The following is a 13,119-nucleotide window of genomic DNA, read 5'->3' on the forward strand; positions in this document are numbered from 1 at the left end:
CCTCGCTAAAACACACAAATACGCAAACGCAACGCGGTGACGGTCGACGCGTCGATCGATCGGCGCGTCGATCAGTCGTCCTTGGAGTACAGACGCTCGAGCGACGCGTTGATGAAATACCGCTCAGCCTTTTGCACGTCCAATCGACTGCCGTCCTTGCGATATCGCCCGCGCACGAGATTATACATCGTCGTCACGCGATTGACGATGAACCATCCGTTGGCGCTCTCGTCGCCGTCCGCGTTCGTGGGCACTTCGATCGTCTCGCCGCACGCGATGTTCTTCGGCAGCTTGTGCAGTCCTAAATCCACCGGAGGGGGGGTGGCGACGCGCACGTTGTACGGCACGAGCTTTGGGCTCGATTCGCGCGCGCCCTGAGATTTGACGTCGTCGTTGGCGTCGCGTTCCGCGCCGTCATCGCTCGATGCGCGCGCTCCGACGGCGATCTTTGCGCGATGACGTGGAGGGAGGTGTCGATTTTTGAGTCTTTCGGCGACGCTCGCGCGCGATGCGGGCGCGGATGGCGCGCGCGCGCATCGCGATGCGATTGACATGGTGTTCGCGCGTCGAGTGCGCGCGCGTGGCGGGGTGCGCTCGGTCACCGCGCGCTGCGATGTGACGCGGCGTTTCGGAGGGCGCGTTCGACGGGCTATCCTCGCGAAGCGAATAGAATTTCTATGAAAGTACACGCGTCAGGACGCGACGACGCTAGACTAATCGGTAAACTGCGTTTTAGCCGCGACGTCGAGCTCGGCTAACGCGCGAAGGGCGGAACCGAGGGTCATGCCGTTCGAAGCGGCGCGGGATTTGTCGTCGCCGCCGACGGATTTATCGAGCTCGGCGCTCTGGTTCACGATGGAATCCGTAGAATCTTCCAACGCGGCGTCAAGGGGCAGCGGTCCGTCGAGACTTCGTCGACGGAGCGTGCACGGGTTTTCGAGCAAGCTCAGCAGGTCCGCAGGGGTGTGTTCGACGTACGTCGCCGTCGCCGTCGCGTCGGCGTCGTCGATGGCAAACGGGAACTCGTCTTGGTTGTCGATGGACTCGTCCGCGGCGTGCGGCGTCAAAGGCGACCCTGGTGCGGCGTCATCGCTCGCGCCGCTCATGCGTCGCGCGAAGTTGGAGACGCCACCGGGCGAGTGCGGGTATACGCCGATGACGTCGCGAATCGACGTGCCGAGGCTTGAGCTCGGCGACCAAGAGGAACGTGGAACGCTCCGAGGGTGCGCAAACGCCGCGCCTCCCGGGCTCGGAATTGGAGATTCAGGACACACGAAACCACCCCAAGGCGAAGGCGAACCGTGCGGCGCGGGGCCCGAGCGGCCGTCTTTCGGCGCTCGGACTCGCGGCGAGCACGCGATGGGCGCCGCCGTCGTGGGCGAGAAACCGATCGTCGTCATCGGCGAAGCCGGCGCTGGCGGTGGCGGTGGTTGCGCCACCGCGATCGAGGGGCTCGGCGCCCCGATGTCGTTCGCTCCTGGCGGTTTGGCGACGAAATCGTCTTTGTCGATGGATGTGCCGACGTCGATTTTCAAACACGACGCCATCGTCGAGCGTCTCGGCGGCGGACGCGGAGGTTCCACCAACGGCGACTCGATCGCGCTTTGCAGCGCATGTTTCGCGCCGACAGGCGCGGCGTTGAATCCGTATATCGGTGCCGGCCCGTTATTCGGCGCAGAACTCGGAGCGTTGTCGAATCGTTGATAATTCGGGCTCGTGTAATCCGCCAACGGCACGACGGATGGGCTCACGGGAGGTTTCGCTTGTTGCTGAAGCGACCCCGACGATAACGACGCCGTCATTCCACCGCGAATCGGTGGCCGCGCGTTCGGCGACGGCGATGGCGAGGCTTCGTCGAAGAGTATCCCGCGCGACATCGGACTCGAATCCTCCTCGCGACGCGCGCGTTGAAGCGACTCGGGTGCGTCTGATTTCCCAGTCGGCGATGGCGAGAGCGACATTTCGCCGCCCGCGAGCGCGACGACGTCGGGACCGACGCTCGCGTCCAGGCGTTCGCACGGCGTCGGCGCCGTTTCGACGACGGCGACGCACTCGTCCTCCAACGCGCTCATCGCTACTTGGTCTAAAAAGTACACGCACGCGCTCAGTTTCCCGATGGACGTCGGCACGTCCGTGAACGCGTACGTGCGGTACCCCTCCGCTTTCCCCGGGTGCGCGCTCGCGATCGTCCCTCCGCGATCGACGTTCTTGATCTCAAAACTAAACCCGCCTCCTCCGCCGCCGTCTCGCGCGCCTCGTCGACGCATCGCTCGCAAGCGCGCGCCGTGCGCGGGAAGCGTCCGCAACATCGCCACCACCGTGCGCACCATGATCACCGCTCGCTTATACACCACCGCCGTGTCCAAATCCTTGTTAAAATGATTGTTCCCACCGACTCGTTCTCCATCCGCGCCCGCGTGAAACGCCCATCGCTCGACGAGCGCGCGTTCGCCGCTCGTCGACGCGTCCCCCCCCCGTTCGAAATACACATCCACCGTCACCGCGCCCTCGACGAACGCGTCCACAGAATCGCCCTCCAGTTCTTTCACCGCGCGCGTCCCGCCGTCGCGCGCCGCTTCGTCGCGTTCCATCGCCCTCGTCGTCTCGCGTCGTCTCGCGCACGCGCAGTTGAACCACCTGTTCGCCTTCATCCCCCCATCCCTCGCGTCGCGCGGCGTCGCCGCGCGCGCGCGCGCGTCCAGCACGACGTCCGCGCACTTCATCACCCACTCGCGCGCGATCTGTCGCGTGCGATCGCCCATGACGGTCGCGCGGCGCGTCGTCGCCGCGCGCGCGAATCTCGAGCTGTCGCGATGTGAGCGCGCGCCGCGCCTTCACGCTCGCGCGCGCGCGCGTCGCGCGCCGCGCGCGGCGCGCGCGCGATCGTCGTCGGTCGGTGTCGCGGTCGCGCGCGTCGTTCGCCGCGCGCTCGCGCGTGCGGCGCGCCGTCCGTCGTCGCGCGATTCAAACGCGCCGTGTTTCAGCGCTTCAATACGGACGCGGTTCATTATATATAGTATGACACTGTATGCACACACGCGACCGACCGCACGCGCGCGAGGGTCGCGCCGCGCGCGCGATTCCGCGCCGCAGCGCGCGCGCCGACGCGCGGGGGCTCGACATCGGCGCCGAAACGCGTCGCGGTTCCGACGCTCGCCTCGATGTCCGTGCGCGCGGCGCCGCGACGCGCCGCGACGCGCGCGACGACGCGAAAGATGCGCGCGGGGACGCGCGCGCGACGTCACGCGATGCGATCGCGCGAACGGGCGACGCGCGAGAAGCGCTGGACGCGGACGCGCGCGACGATGGACGACGCGGACGCGTCGCGCGCGAAAGAGGACGAGGACGTGTGGCCGGACGCGGATTTCGCGACGGGCGAGGGCGACGCGAGGACGTCGGGCGAGGGCGCGAGCGCGAGCGAGACGTTCAAGACGTCGCTCACGGATGATCCGGCGTTCGCGATGGCGCTGCGCGCGGAGGAAGACGAGAGCGTGGAGATGGTGCCGCTGGCGAGCGCGGCGGTGACGACGGTGAAGGAGAAACGGACGTTCGTGGAGGCGCCGCCGGAGGACGTGCAGCGGGAACAGGTTCGGAGTTTTCTGTACCCGGGAGAGGATGAGCTCCCGGACGACGTGTCGATGACGATATGGGAACACTTGGAGGAGCTTCGAGAGCGCGCGCTGATCTCCGCCGCGGCGGTGGGGGCGTTGATTTTGGTGTGTTTCTGCTTCGCGAAGGATTTGACGATTTTCTTGGAGGAACCCGTCAAGTCGCAGGGCGTGCGGTTTTTACAGCTCGGTCCCGGGGAGTACTTCTTCACCACGGTCAAGGTGGCGGGGTACACTGGATTGCTCGCGGGCGCGCCCGTGGTGCTTTACGAGGCGATCGCGTACGTGTTGCCGGGGTTGACGCTGAACGAACGCAAGACGCTCGGCCCCATCGTAATCGGGTCCTCGGTGCTGTTTTACGGCGGCATCGCGTTCGCCTACTACGTGCTCGTCCCCGCGGCTTTGAAGTTCTTCGTCGGCTACGCCGACGGCGCCGTGGAGTCGCTGTGGTCGATCGACCAGTACTTTGAGTTCGTCCTCGTGTTGCTCTTCTCCACGGGTTTGTCCTTCCAAGTCCCCGTGATTCAGCTCTTGCTCGGACAATCCGGGATCGTGTCTTCCAAGCAAATGCTCAGCGTTTGGAAGTACGTCGTCGTCGGTTCCGTCGTCGCCGCCGCGGTGTTGACGCCGTCGACGGATCCGTTCACGCAAATGCTCCTCGCGGTGCCGCTGATGAGCCTGTACCTCGGCGGCGCCGCGCTCGTCGGCGTCTTCGAAAAAGACCGCGAGGGCGAGACCGCGTAAGCATAGCACGCACAACATTTAGCGCACCATTCATCAACGCTCCAAAGCATCGCTTCGCTTCAACAACGAACGATAATAATACAACAAACGAGCTACGTCGACTAAGCGGACGCGTCCAAAGAACGAGCTGCGTCGACTAAGCGGACGCGTCCATGCGTTCGACGACGCTGTCCGTCGCCGCGGCGTCTCTCCGACGTTTACACATCGCCAACATCGCGTGCACGTTCGTCGTCATCGCCGCCCTCGCCGCCTTTTCCGTCATCCCGAAAAATGTCGCCAAGTTCACCACGTCGTACATCGATCGCAACTCGATCGCGCGCTCCGCGCCGCTCGACAAGATGAACAGTTCGCGTCCGCCGCGCGTCGCCCGCGCGAGCGCGCTCGCGTTCGCGAAGAACCACATCCTCGAGTTCGAATCCCTCAGCGCCTCCCCGTAGCACAGCTCAAACGATATCCGATTCCCCGTCGCCGCCCTCACCGCGCTCGCCGTAAACTTGTACCTCAACCGCCGCCCCGCGCCGACGCTCACCACGTCCGCGTGTTTATTCGCGCACGCGCTCGCGAACGCCCGCTCGCTCGTCGGTTCCAGCGCCAGCACGTCAAACTTCTCCAGATCCTCTCCCAGCGCGAGCATCGCGCGCCGCAGCTCTCCCGGCTCCCCGAACGCGATCGTGCACCGCGCCAGCGTCCCCGCGCCGTCCCGTCCCTCGCTTTCCCTCACCGCGCGCGTCCGCGCCTCGAGCGCCGCGCGCGCCGTCGCGCGCTGTCGCTTTGCGTCGTCGCTCCCGTCCACGCGCGCGTCGATCGCGCACGTCCGGTACCCTGCGCGCGTCGTCGCTCGCGTCAGTCGCTTTTTCGCCCATCCATCCGCGCCTCCCCATCGCGCGTTCGCGTCGCGTGCGCGACGCACCGAGCGCGCGCGCGCGGTCGAGCGCGCGCGCCGTCGTCGCCGCGATCGTCGCCGCGTCTCCCGCCGGCGCGCGCACCCGCGCGTCGCACGGCGCGCGCATGCGCGCGTCGCGCGATGCCGAGGGCACGCGTCGCGCCGCCGCCGCCGCACACGACGACGCGCGCGACTCGACATGCCGCTCGCGCTCGCGCGCGGCGCGCCCGCGCTCGGCGCGACGCGCGTCGCGCTCGAGCGACGCGAACGCGCGCGACGCGGCGGCGCGACGCGACGCGACGCGACGCCGCGCGCGATGGGGGCGATGGGCGCGACGCGCGCGGGCGATCGCGCGATGACGCGCTCGAGCGCGACGCGCGGGTCGGGCGACGATTACGACCTCGACGCGGGCATCGCGGGCGCGACGCCGGGCGATGGATGGACGCCGACGTCGTACGACGGACGCGGGAGCACGGGGGACGTGTACCAAGGGCCGGCGCGGCTGGCGGAGGGATTGCGAAGACACACCGTGCTGGTGTACGTCGCGGACGAGACCGGGATGATCAATCGCGTCGCGGGGGTGTTCGCGCGACGAGGGTACAACATCGAATCGCTCGCGGTGGGGCTGAACATCGACAAGGCGATTTTTACGATCTCGGTGATTTGCAGCGACGGCGACGTGGGGAAGCTGATCAAGCAGGTGAATAAATTGGCCAAGGTGCGAAAGGTGGAGAACGTCACGGATAAGGAGTGCGTGGAACGAGGGTTGATGCTGCTGAAGGTGAAGTGCGAGCCCGAACAGCGGTCGCAGGTGCTGGAGATTAATCGGATTTTCCGAGCGAGCGTGGTGGACGTGGCGGAGCGGTCGCTGACGATGTCGGTGGTGGGGGATCCCGGGAAGAATCGAGCGTTTCAGAGCGCGCTGATGAAGTTCGGGGTGATTCAAGTCGCGCGAACGGGGAAGTTGGCGCTGAAGAGAGAGCCCGTGTACAGCGAGGCTCGGTCTCGTCGAGTGAAACTCATGGAGGCGATGCGAAAGGCGAAGGACGCGGTGAGCGGATTAAACATCAAGGAGAAGAGCGCCAAGTACGAGAGCATCTTGGCGTCACGAATCGTTCGCGCGGTCGCGGGGATGGAACACGACGATGACGGCGACTTGCACGTCGGCGACGTGTACACGTCGCTCGAGAACGACGAAATCGGAGTGTGGGACGTCCCCGTGCTCAGCTCTTCCTTCTCGGGACTGGGGCACGGTAGCGACAAAGTCGACATCGACAAGATGGACGAAAACGCCAAGTACACGCCGCACACTATCTCTATTTTGGTCGATAACCGCCCGGGCGTGTTGGATTCCATCACCGGCGTGTTCGCTCGTCGCGGGTACAACATTCAGTCCCTCGGCGTCGGCCCGGAAAGAACTTTCGACATCTCTCGCATTTCCACCGTCGTTCCGGGCAGTACCGAAGACATCGCGATGCTGCTCAAGCAAATCTTAAAGGTGCCTTACGTCATCTCCGCCGAAGATATCACGATGACGCCGTTCACGGAGCGCGAACTCATGCTCATCAAGGTCGTCAGCTCTCGCGCGCAACGAGCAGAAATTATCGATTTGTGCGGCATGTTCCGAGCCAAGGTGTGCGACATCTCCGAAGACACCGTCACCATCGAAGTCAGCGGGCGCCAGCGTAAGATTAACGCCATTCAAGCGCTTCTCGAGCCGTACGGGATTCTGGAAGTTGCGCGCAGCGGTCGCGTCGCGCTCCCGCGCGATTCGGGCGTCGATTCCAAGCTCATGATGGCGATCGAGTCCGAAAGCGATCTCGACAAGTGGTAACGCGAAATTTATCAATCGAATACAACAACACAGATCCTACGCCTCGCCGAGCGCCCCAGGAAACAGGCGTAAAAAGTTATCGCCTCTAATATTCGCGAGGAGCGCGGGATCGTCGTCGCCTATTTGCCGCTCGAGCACTCGAACCGCGTCGGCGTAGCCTCCCTCCTCGGCGGTGACGAAAGGGTAGTCCGACCCCCAGATCAATCGATGTGGACCGAACACCTTGACGAGCTCGCGCAATTGCGTCGCGGTCGAGTCGCCTCCGTCGCTCGTTTCTATGCGCACGCGGAAATGCGCCGAAACCTTCACGCTCACTTGTGGGAAGTCTCGCCCGAGCGCCTGTAACAACTCAAAGTTCGGATCATCCACGCCCTTGGTGAATCCGAAGTGATCGATCAGCACCGGCACCGTCGGTTCCGCTTTGAGAAGAGCGCGAATTTCGTCCACGTGCAAATCAAGTCCGTTGAAGCACATGAAACCCACCACCGCGGGCGGCGTTCGCGCCGCGCACGCGCGCATCATTTTTCTCCCTATTTCGCCATCCATACCCTTGCCATTCGGCCATAGCCCTGGATTGAATCGGACGCCGCGAAAACGTCCCGCGAGGAGCTTCTCCAACGCCTCGACGCCGGCGTCTCCCGCGCTCGGGTTCGCCAGACACATCCCCACGAAGCGATTGGCGTGCGTCTCCAACGCACGCTCTACGTACGTGTGATCGAACCCTAGGTTTATCGGTTGCACGATCATCGCCGCGCGCACGCCGTTGGCGTCCATCGCGGCGATGAGCTCATTCGCCGCCCCGGGAACTGGAGGCGCTTTGCCGTCTTCGTACGCGAAATCCTCCGCGCTCGGCCACACGTGCACGTGCGCGTCGATTATGGACGCGCGCATCGCGATGCGCCGGCTCGAAACGCGCGTTGAGACGGTGACGCTCGGTCGAACTCGCCTCGCCGCGGCCGCGAGCATGGTTATGCGGCTGCGCAGCTGCGGCGTCGAGAGGAACGCACTTCTCACGAGAGCGGTGAAACAGTTTTAAGCCTCTTCGATGAGCGCTAACACTTCCAGCGCGGTGCCTCGACACAGCGTCACGCCCGCGCCGCCGTGACCGTAGGCGTGGATGAGCGTCGCGTCCGCCGGGTCTCGTTCGCATCGAACTACGGTTCGCGAGGGGCGCAGACCGACGTTTGTGCCGATGACTTTCGTTTCATCGAGCTCAGGCCACAGCCGTTTACACTTCGCGATGATATCTCGCTCATCTGCGTCGTCTGGCTCGAGTGAATCGTTGTCGACTTGCGCCGTTCCGCCGAGAACCGTGCAGTCGGCTCGCGGGATCAAATACGCGAGAGCGTTGGGATCGTCGTCGAATAATCCGTAGCCGCAATCTTGCTTCAGGTACACGACTTGTCCTCGCACCGGCTTGACGAGATCGTCGTTCACCAGGCGCCTCGCGCCGAGACCCGTGCAATTGACCACGAACGCTCGCTCGCTATTCGACGCGAACGCTCTCGCCTCCCGCACGTCTGCGAGCGTCCGCGTCTCAAATTTCACCCCCAGCGCTTCGCATCGCGTCCTGAGCCAAGGCAAGAATTTAGGCATCGCGATCACGGGCACGTCGAACTCGTATCCACCCGCGTATTTCTCGTCGTGCTCTCCCCGTTCGAGCGCGCGGTAGTGCTCCACCGCGTTCGCCCATCCCGCCGCCGGCGCCGGCGCCTTTAAAAATTCTCGACATCGTCGCATCTCCACCCCGCACGCCCCGTCCTCGCGCGCGAGCTCGCGATACCACTCGTACGATTTAATCGCCCACGCGTCGCTCAGCGCCGCGGGTTCCGTGCGCACGATGAACGGGAACCAAAACGCCGCCGCGACGCTCGACGTCGTCCGCTCGAACGACGCCGCGACGACGCGCACGTCCATCCCGCGCTCCGCCAGCGTCAGCGCGACCGTCAGTCCGATGACGCCGCCGCCGACGACGACCGCGGACGCGTCGCCGTCCGTCGCGTCGGCCCTCGCGCCGGCGCGCGCGCGCGCGCGACGCGCGACGGTTCTGGTCGCGCCGCGCCTCGCGACGTCCGCCGTCGCGCGCCGCGGCGCGCGCGCGTCGCGGCGCGACGACGCGCGAGGCGCGCCGCGCGCGCGCATGTCGCTCGACGCGCGCCGCGCGACGCGCGACGCGCGCGACGCCGCGCGGTGATTTGTACGGCGTCGATCCAACGGCCGACGGCGGTCGACGACGCCGCACACGACGACGCGACGCACGGTCGAGCCGAGGCGACGCGCGCGCGAAGGACGCGCCGAGGACGCGCCCGTCGCGCGCGAACGCCGCGAATCGACGCGCGCGCGAGGGAGATCGACGACGCGAGGGCGTTGAATTTGAAGGATTGGATTCGTCGAGATGAATTCTGAATTCACGCCGGAAAACACGCGCTCGAACGCGCTGTTCGCGTCGGACGCGGCGCTGGACGCGGTGTCGACGCCGGGCGGCGACGCGCCGCGCGATGGGTTCGAATTCGAGGCGCTGAAAGACCCGAGGATCGATTGGGGGGCGATCGCGCGGTGCGACTCGAGAGACGCGCGGCGACGACGCGATATCGACGCGCTGGAGAGCGTGCTCGAGGCGTGCGTGCGAGCGGACGTGGACAGCGTGACGAATCAAGACATGTGCGAACCGAAACGGGGGCGGGAGCTGACGAAATTGCTGCAGATGTTGGTGGAATATTTGTTGCACGTGCAGGAGGCGCTGAGCGAGGGCAAGGCGAAGGCGGAGCGAGACGCGGAGGGGTGGAAGGATCGGGCGAGGACGGAGCGAGATGAGGCGAGAAAATCCGCGAGGGAGTTAAGGCTGGCGATGGAGGCGCACGAGGCGGAGTTGATCGCGGTTGCGGCGGAATACGCGAAGAAGAGGAATAATCCGGATAACGCCGAGCTCGAGGACGCGCGCAGGCGAGGGGAGTCGATGGCGGCTGAACGCGCGGCGAAAGACTTGGAAAAGCGATTGCGCGAACAAAGAGAGCTTTTCGATAGTGCCGTCGATCGCATGCGCGCGGCGCACGCGGAGGCGCAGGCGGAGGCCGCGCGCGAGTTGTCGGCTCGAAAGGCGGAGCTCGCGTCGGCGCGCGCGCAGTACGTGGCGTCATCGACGGAGTCCACGAAGGAGGCGAATAGGATGGTCGCTGACGCACAAGCGCTCATTCGTGAGGCACGCGAGAAGGCGGAGTTGGAAAAGTCCAACGTCGCGCGCGTGCGCTCCGAGCTCAACGCTGCGGTGGAGGCGACTCAAAGGCACAAGCGTTCGTTGGTCGACGTCAAGTCGGAGCTCACGCGACTCAAGGAAGATTTCAAATTCGAACACGAGTCGAACGCCGAGTTACGAAAAGCACTAGAGCGCCGCGACGAAGAGCGCAAGTTGATGCGCGAACAAATTGAGCGTCTCCACGGCAAGCAGAAATCGTCGATGACGGAGGAAATGGCCGAGTTGACGAACATGCGAGAACTGGCAAAGAACAACTACGCCGAAATCGAACGCCTGAAGCGCGAAAACGAAGTGCTTCGCGAGGATAAGAATGCACAATCCACTTGGGTCGCGGAGGAAAAGAAGCGTTGGGTGTCGGCGAATGAGCAAATCTTACAAGCCGAGTTGACAGAGAAGGACAACGCCATCGCTCAGTTGCGCGAAGAGATTTCGCAATTGAGAAACGACATCGCCACGGAGCGTTCGCGCAAGATGATCACGATTAAACCAATCATCGCAGAGTACGAGGCTCGAGCGCAAGCTGCGCCGCCCGTGGCCCCCAAACCCGCGGTGAAGGCAGCGAAAGCGCGCAAGACGCTCGAGCCCCCGCCGAGCGACGTCCAAGACATGGATGGGGCGCTCCACGCCGCCATGCTTGATCTCGACGTCGACTTGGACGCGGTCGCCGAGGCTGGTTTGGACGACGCCACGTTCCAGGAAGCTATGGCGAAGTTCGAAGCGGTTCAAATGCAAGACGTACCGAAGGAGTTGCGCGCAAAGTATGCGTTGTCGCGCGCTAAGATTCAAAAGGAACTCGACGGCGTCGCGGTTCGTTGAAATATGTATTAAAGTCTCATATCAATCTCGTCTAAAGCTCGCAAAATTCACCCGTCTCCTCGGCAATCGACTGCTCCGTGCGACGGACGATTTCAATCAAATCTTCTCCGCCGATCGCGCCGTAACGGAGGCAGTGCGTCTCGACCATGACGTTCGTCGCGTCGACGACTTCGCGCGAATCCTTACCGAACGTTCGCCGCGCGTTGTTCGCCAACATTGTGCTCTGTTTGCACGCCGCGAATCCACCGGCATCCACCGCGCTCAAATCCTCTATGATCGTCTTAACGAGCGCGTGCTTCATCTCGCCCGCTCCTGTGACCGAAAGCGCGAGCGAAAGAGATTCGTACATCGAGTAGCACGACATGCGCGCCATGGCGAGCTGCGCGCGACTGAGATTGAGCGCCGCGAGGCGACTCTCGTACCACCCTCGAAGCTCGATCAACGGGTTCACGTTCGGCACCGTCTTGCCCTTCGTTTTCTTCATCTCCGCCAACTCTTCCTTGAAATCCTTGAGCACGGGCTTGAGCTTGCGCTTGAGCTCGTTGACCGCGCACGTAATCGGCCCGGCGCCCTCATCGTTTTCTTCCGCCTCGTCGGCTTTCTTTTCCTCGCTCACGTCGCCCGTGGATTCGAAAGCGCATCGCGCGCAGTTGCACATGTACCCGCGTCGACTGGCGAACGCGTCGCGGTCTTTCTTCGGCATGAGCGTGTCGTAGTACTTCATCGTAATCTCCGCCCCCGCCGGGAGATTTTGCGAGGCGAAGACGAGCATGATTTGCCCGACGTTGATGCGATGGCAATTCGGCGCGCACGAGTGGTTGATGAAGCTCGGCAGCGGCCAGACGCCGCACAGACGGCGCCCAGAGATGGCGCAGTTGGCGACGACTTTCGGGATGAACGCCAGTTCTTCCGGGCTCTCGGGCGCGGGTGCGTTTTCCTTATTCGCCGCGCTGATGTGCTTGCGAAACACGCTCATCTCCGGCGCGTCTTTTTGTTCATCCTCGCTCGACGCCGGCAGAGCCTTGAGAATCGCCCAATCGGCCGGGTGCGCGCGCGCAGCCTCGTAAAGACCGCGGACGAGGTTTTGTTCCACCGTCTTGCCGAACGACGCCGAGCTCAGCGGGCTCTGCACCATGAGCAAATCTCCCGCCGCGACGGCGCTCGTCGTCACCAAGCCGCGACGACCGTCGGAGAGCTTGGACACTCGAACCACACCGATGTAATCCGCACAACGGCGGAAACTCGCACCCATGCGGTTCAAATACAACGCTCCGAGATCGTACGCCCCCGTGAACGCTTGCGCCGTGAGCATATCGCATTCGAGCTTGACTTTTTCCAGCGTCGCCCGAACCGCCGCGTCCTCCGGCGCGTCGGCGAGACGCGATCCCTCATCTGCCGTCTTCGCCGCATCCACGTATCGCGCCATCCCGTTCAACGCCATGCTCTTCTTATAAATCGCCTTCAGTTCCATCGCCTTATCCCCCTTCGAGCACTCCAACGCCTTCGTCGCGCACTCCAACGCCTTCTCGAACACTCGCGCTCGCAAGTAGCACTCCGCCTTGTTCGCGTACGCGCTCGCGTCCGACCCATTCAACTTCAGCGCCGCGTCATACGCCGCGATCGCGCCGAGATAATCCCCCTTCGCAAACTTTTCGTTTCCTTCCACTCGAATCGCGTCCGCTTCGTCCACTTTCTGCGCCTTCTTCGACTTCGGCAGCGCCGCGCCCATGCCGCCCAGTCCGAACGGCATCGCTCTCGCGCGCGCGCGTCGACGCCCTCGCCTCGAGTCTCGCTCGCGTCTGCGTCGCGCGTTCGATCGCGCGTCAGTCATCGCGCCGCTTCGTCGCGCGCACCGTTCGCCGTTCCGCGTCGCGTCGCCGTCGCCGTCGCCGTCGCGCGCGATATCTCGCGCGCTGTATTCGTTATCCACAACGTCGCGCGCGTTCGAGCCTCGCGCGTCGCGCGTCGCGCGCCTCGCGCG

At 64.5% G+C, this 13,119-nt stretch overlaps 9 protein-coding genes across 9 annotated transcripts; 3 read left to right on the top strand and 6 right to left on the bottom strand.

The window, feature by feature from the left end:
- Nucleotides 1–80: 80 nt before the first annotated feature.
- On the bottom strand, nt 81–407 carry OSTLU_9345 (predicted protein; the record flags this gene model as incomplete). Its single annotated transcript, XM_001420379.1, has 1 exon — nt 81–407. A coding segment is annotated over one exon (327 nt), but the record flags the coding sequence as incomplete, so codon positions are not given.
- Nucleotides 408–699: 292 nt separating this feature from the next.
- On the bottom strand, nt 700–2,762 carry OSTLU_25201 (predicted protein; the record flags this gene model as incomplete). Its single annotated transcript, XM_001420380.1, has 1 exon — nt 700–2,762. The coding sequence occupies one exon, from the start codon at nt 2,760–2,762 to the stop codon at nt 714–716; it is 2,049 nt and encodes a 682-aa protein (XP_001420417.1). The 3' UTR covers nt 700–713.
- Nucleotides 2,763–3,497: 735 nt separating this feature from the next.
- OSTLU_43950 (Tat family transporter: protein export TatC) lies at nt 3,498–4,352 on the top strand (the record flags this gene model as incomplete). The annotated part of the gene is made up of 1 exon (XM_001420212.1): nt 3,498–4,352. The coding sequence occupies one exon, from the start codon at nt 3,498–3,500 to the stop codon at nt 4,350–4,352; it is 855 nt and encodes a 284-aa protein (XP_001420249.1).
- A 55-nt stretch (nt 4,353–4,407) lies between these two features.
- OSTLU_26376 (predicted protein) lies at nt 4,408–4,986 on the bottom strand (the record flags this gene model as incomplete). The annotated part of the gene is made up of 1 exon (XM_001420381.1): nt 4,408–4,986. The coding sequence occupies one exon, from the start codon at nt 4,984–4,986 to the stop codon at nt 4,489–4,491; it is 498 nt and encodes a 165-aa protein (XP_001420418.1). The 3' UTR covers nt 4,408–4,488.
- Nucleotides 4,987–5,590: 604 nt separating this feature from the next.
- OSTLU_44053 (predicted protein) lies at nt 5,591–7,069 on the top strand (the record flags this gene model as incomplete). The annotated part of the gene is made up of 3 exons (XM_001420213.1): nt 5,591–6,286; nt 6,314–6,454; nt 6,515–7,069. 3 exons carry the CDS (start codon nt 5,591–5,593, stop codon nt 7,067–7,069), a joined length of 1,392 nt encoding a protein of 463 aa, XP_001420250.1.
- Nucleotides 7,070–7,105: 36 nt separating this feature from the next.
- OSTLU_43937 (predicted protein) lies at nt 7,106–7,960 on the bottom strand (the record flags this gene model as incomplete). The annotated part of the gene is made up of 1 exon (XM_001420382.1): nt 7,106–7,960. The coding sequence occupies one exon, from the start codon at nt 7,958–7,960 to the stop codon at nt 7,106–7,108; it is 855 nt and encodes a 284-aa protein (XP_001420419.1).
- Nucleotides 7,961–8,116: 156 nt separating this feature from the next.
- OSTLU_5336 (predicted protein) lies at nt 8,117–9,046 on the bottom strand (the record flags this gene model as incomplete). The annotated part of the gene is made up of 1 exon (XM_001420383.1): nt 8,117–9,046. A coding segment is annotated over one exon (930 nt), but the record flags the coding sequence as incomplete, so codon positions are not given.
- A 682-nt stretch (nt 9,047–9,728) lies between these two features.
- Nucleotides 9,729–11,138, top strand: OSTLU_17244 (predicted protein; the record flags this gene model as incomplete). The annotated part of the gene is made up of 1 exon (XM_001420214.1): nt 9,729–11,138. One exon carries the CDS (start codon nt 9,729–9,731, stop codon nt 11,136–11,138), a length of 1,410 nt encoding a protein of 469 aa, XP_001420251.1.
- A 44-nt stretch (nt 11,139–11,182) lies between these two features.
- Nucleotides 11,183–12,888, bottom strand: SDG3510 (predicted protein; the record flags this gene model as incomplete). Its single annotated transcript, XM_001420384.1, has 2 exons — nt 11,183–11,450; nt 11,486–12,888. The coding sequence occupies 2 exons, from the start codon at nt 12,886–12,888 to the stop codon at nt 11,420–11,422; spliced, it is 1,434 nt and encodes a 477-aa protein (XP_001420421.1). The 3' UTR covers nt 11,183–11,419.
- Between the last annotated feature and the right edge of the window lie 231 nt (nt 12,889–13,119).

This window comes from Ostreococcus lucimarinus, chromosome 11 (genome assembly GCF_000092065.1).
Source record: "Ostreococcus lucimarinus CCE9901 chromosome 11, complete sequence".
NCBI classification, from domain to species: Eukaryota; Viridiplantae; Chlorophyta; class Mamiellophyceae; order Mamiellales; family Bathycoccaceae; genus Ostreococcus; species Ostreococcus sp. 'lucimarinus'.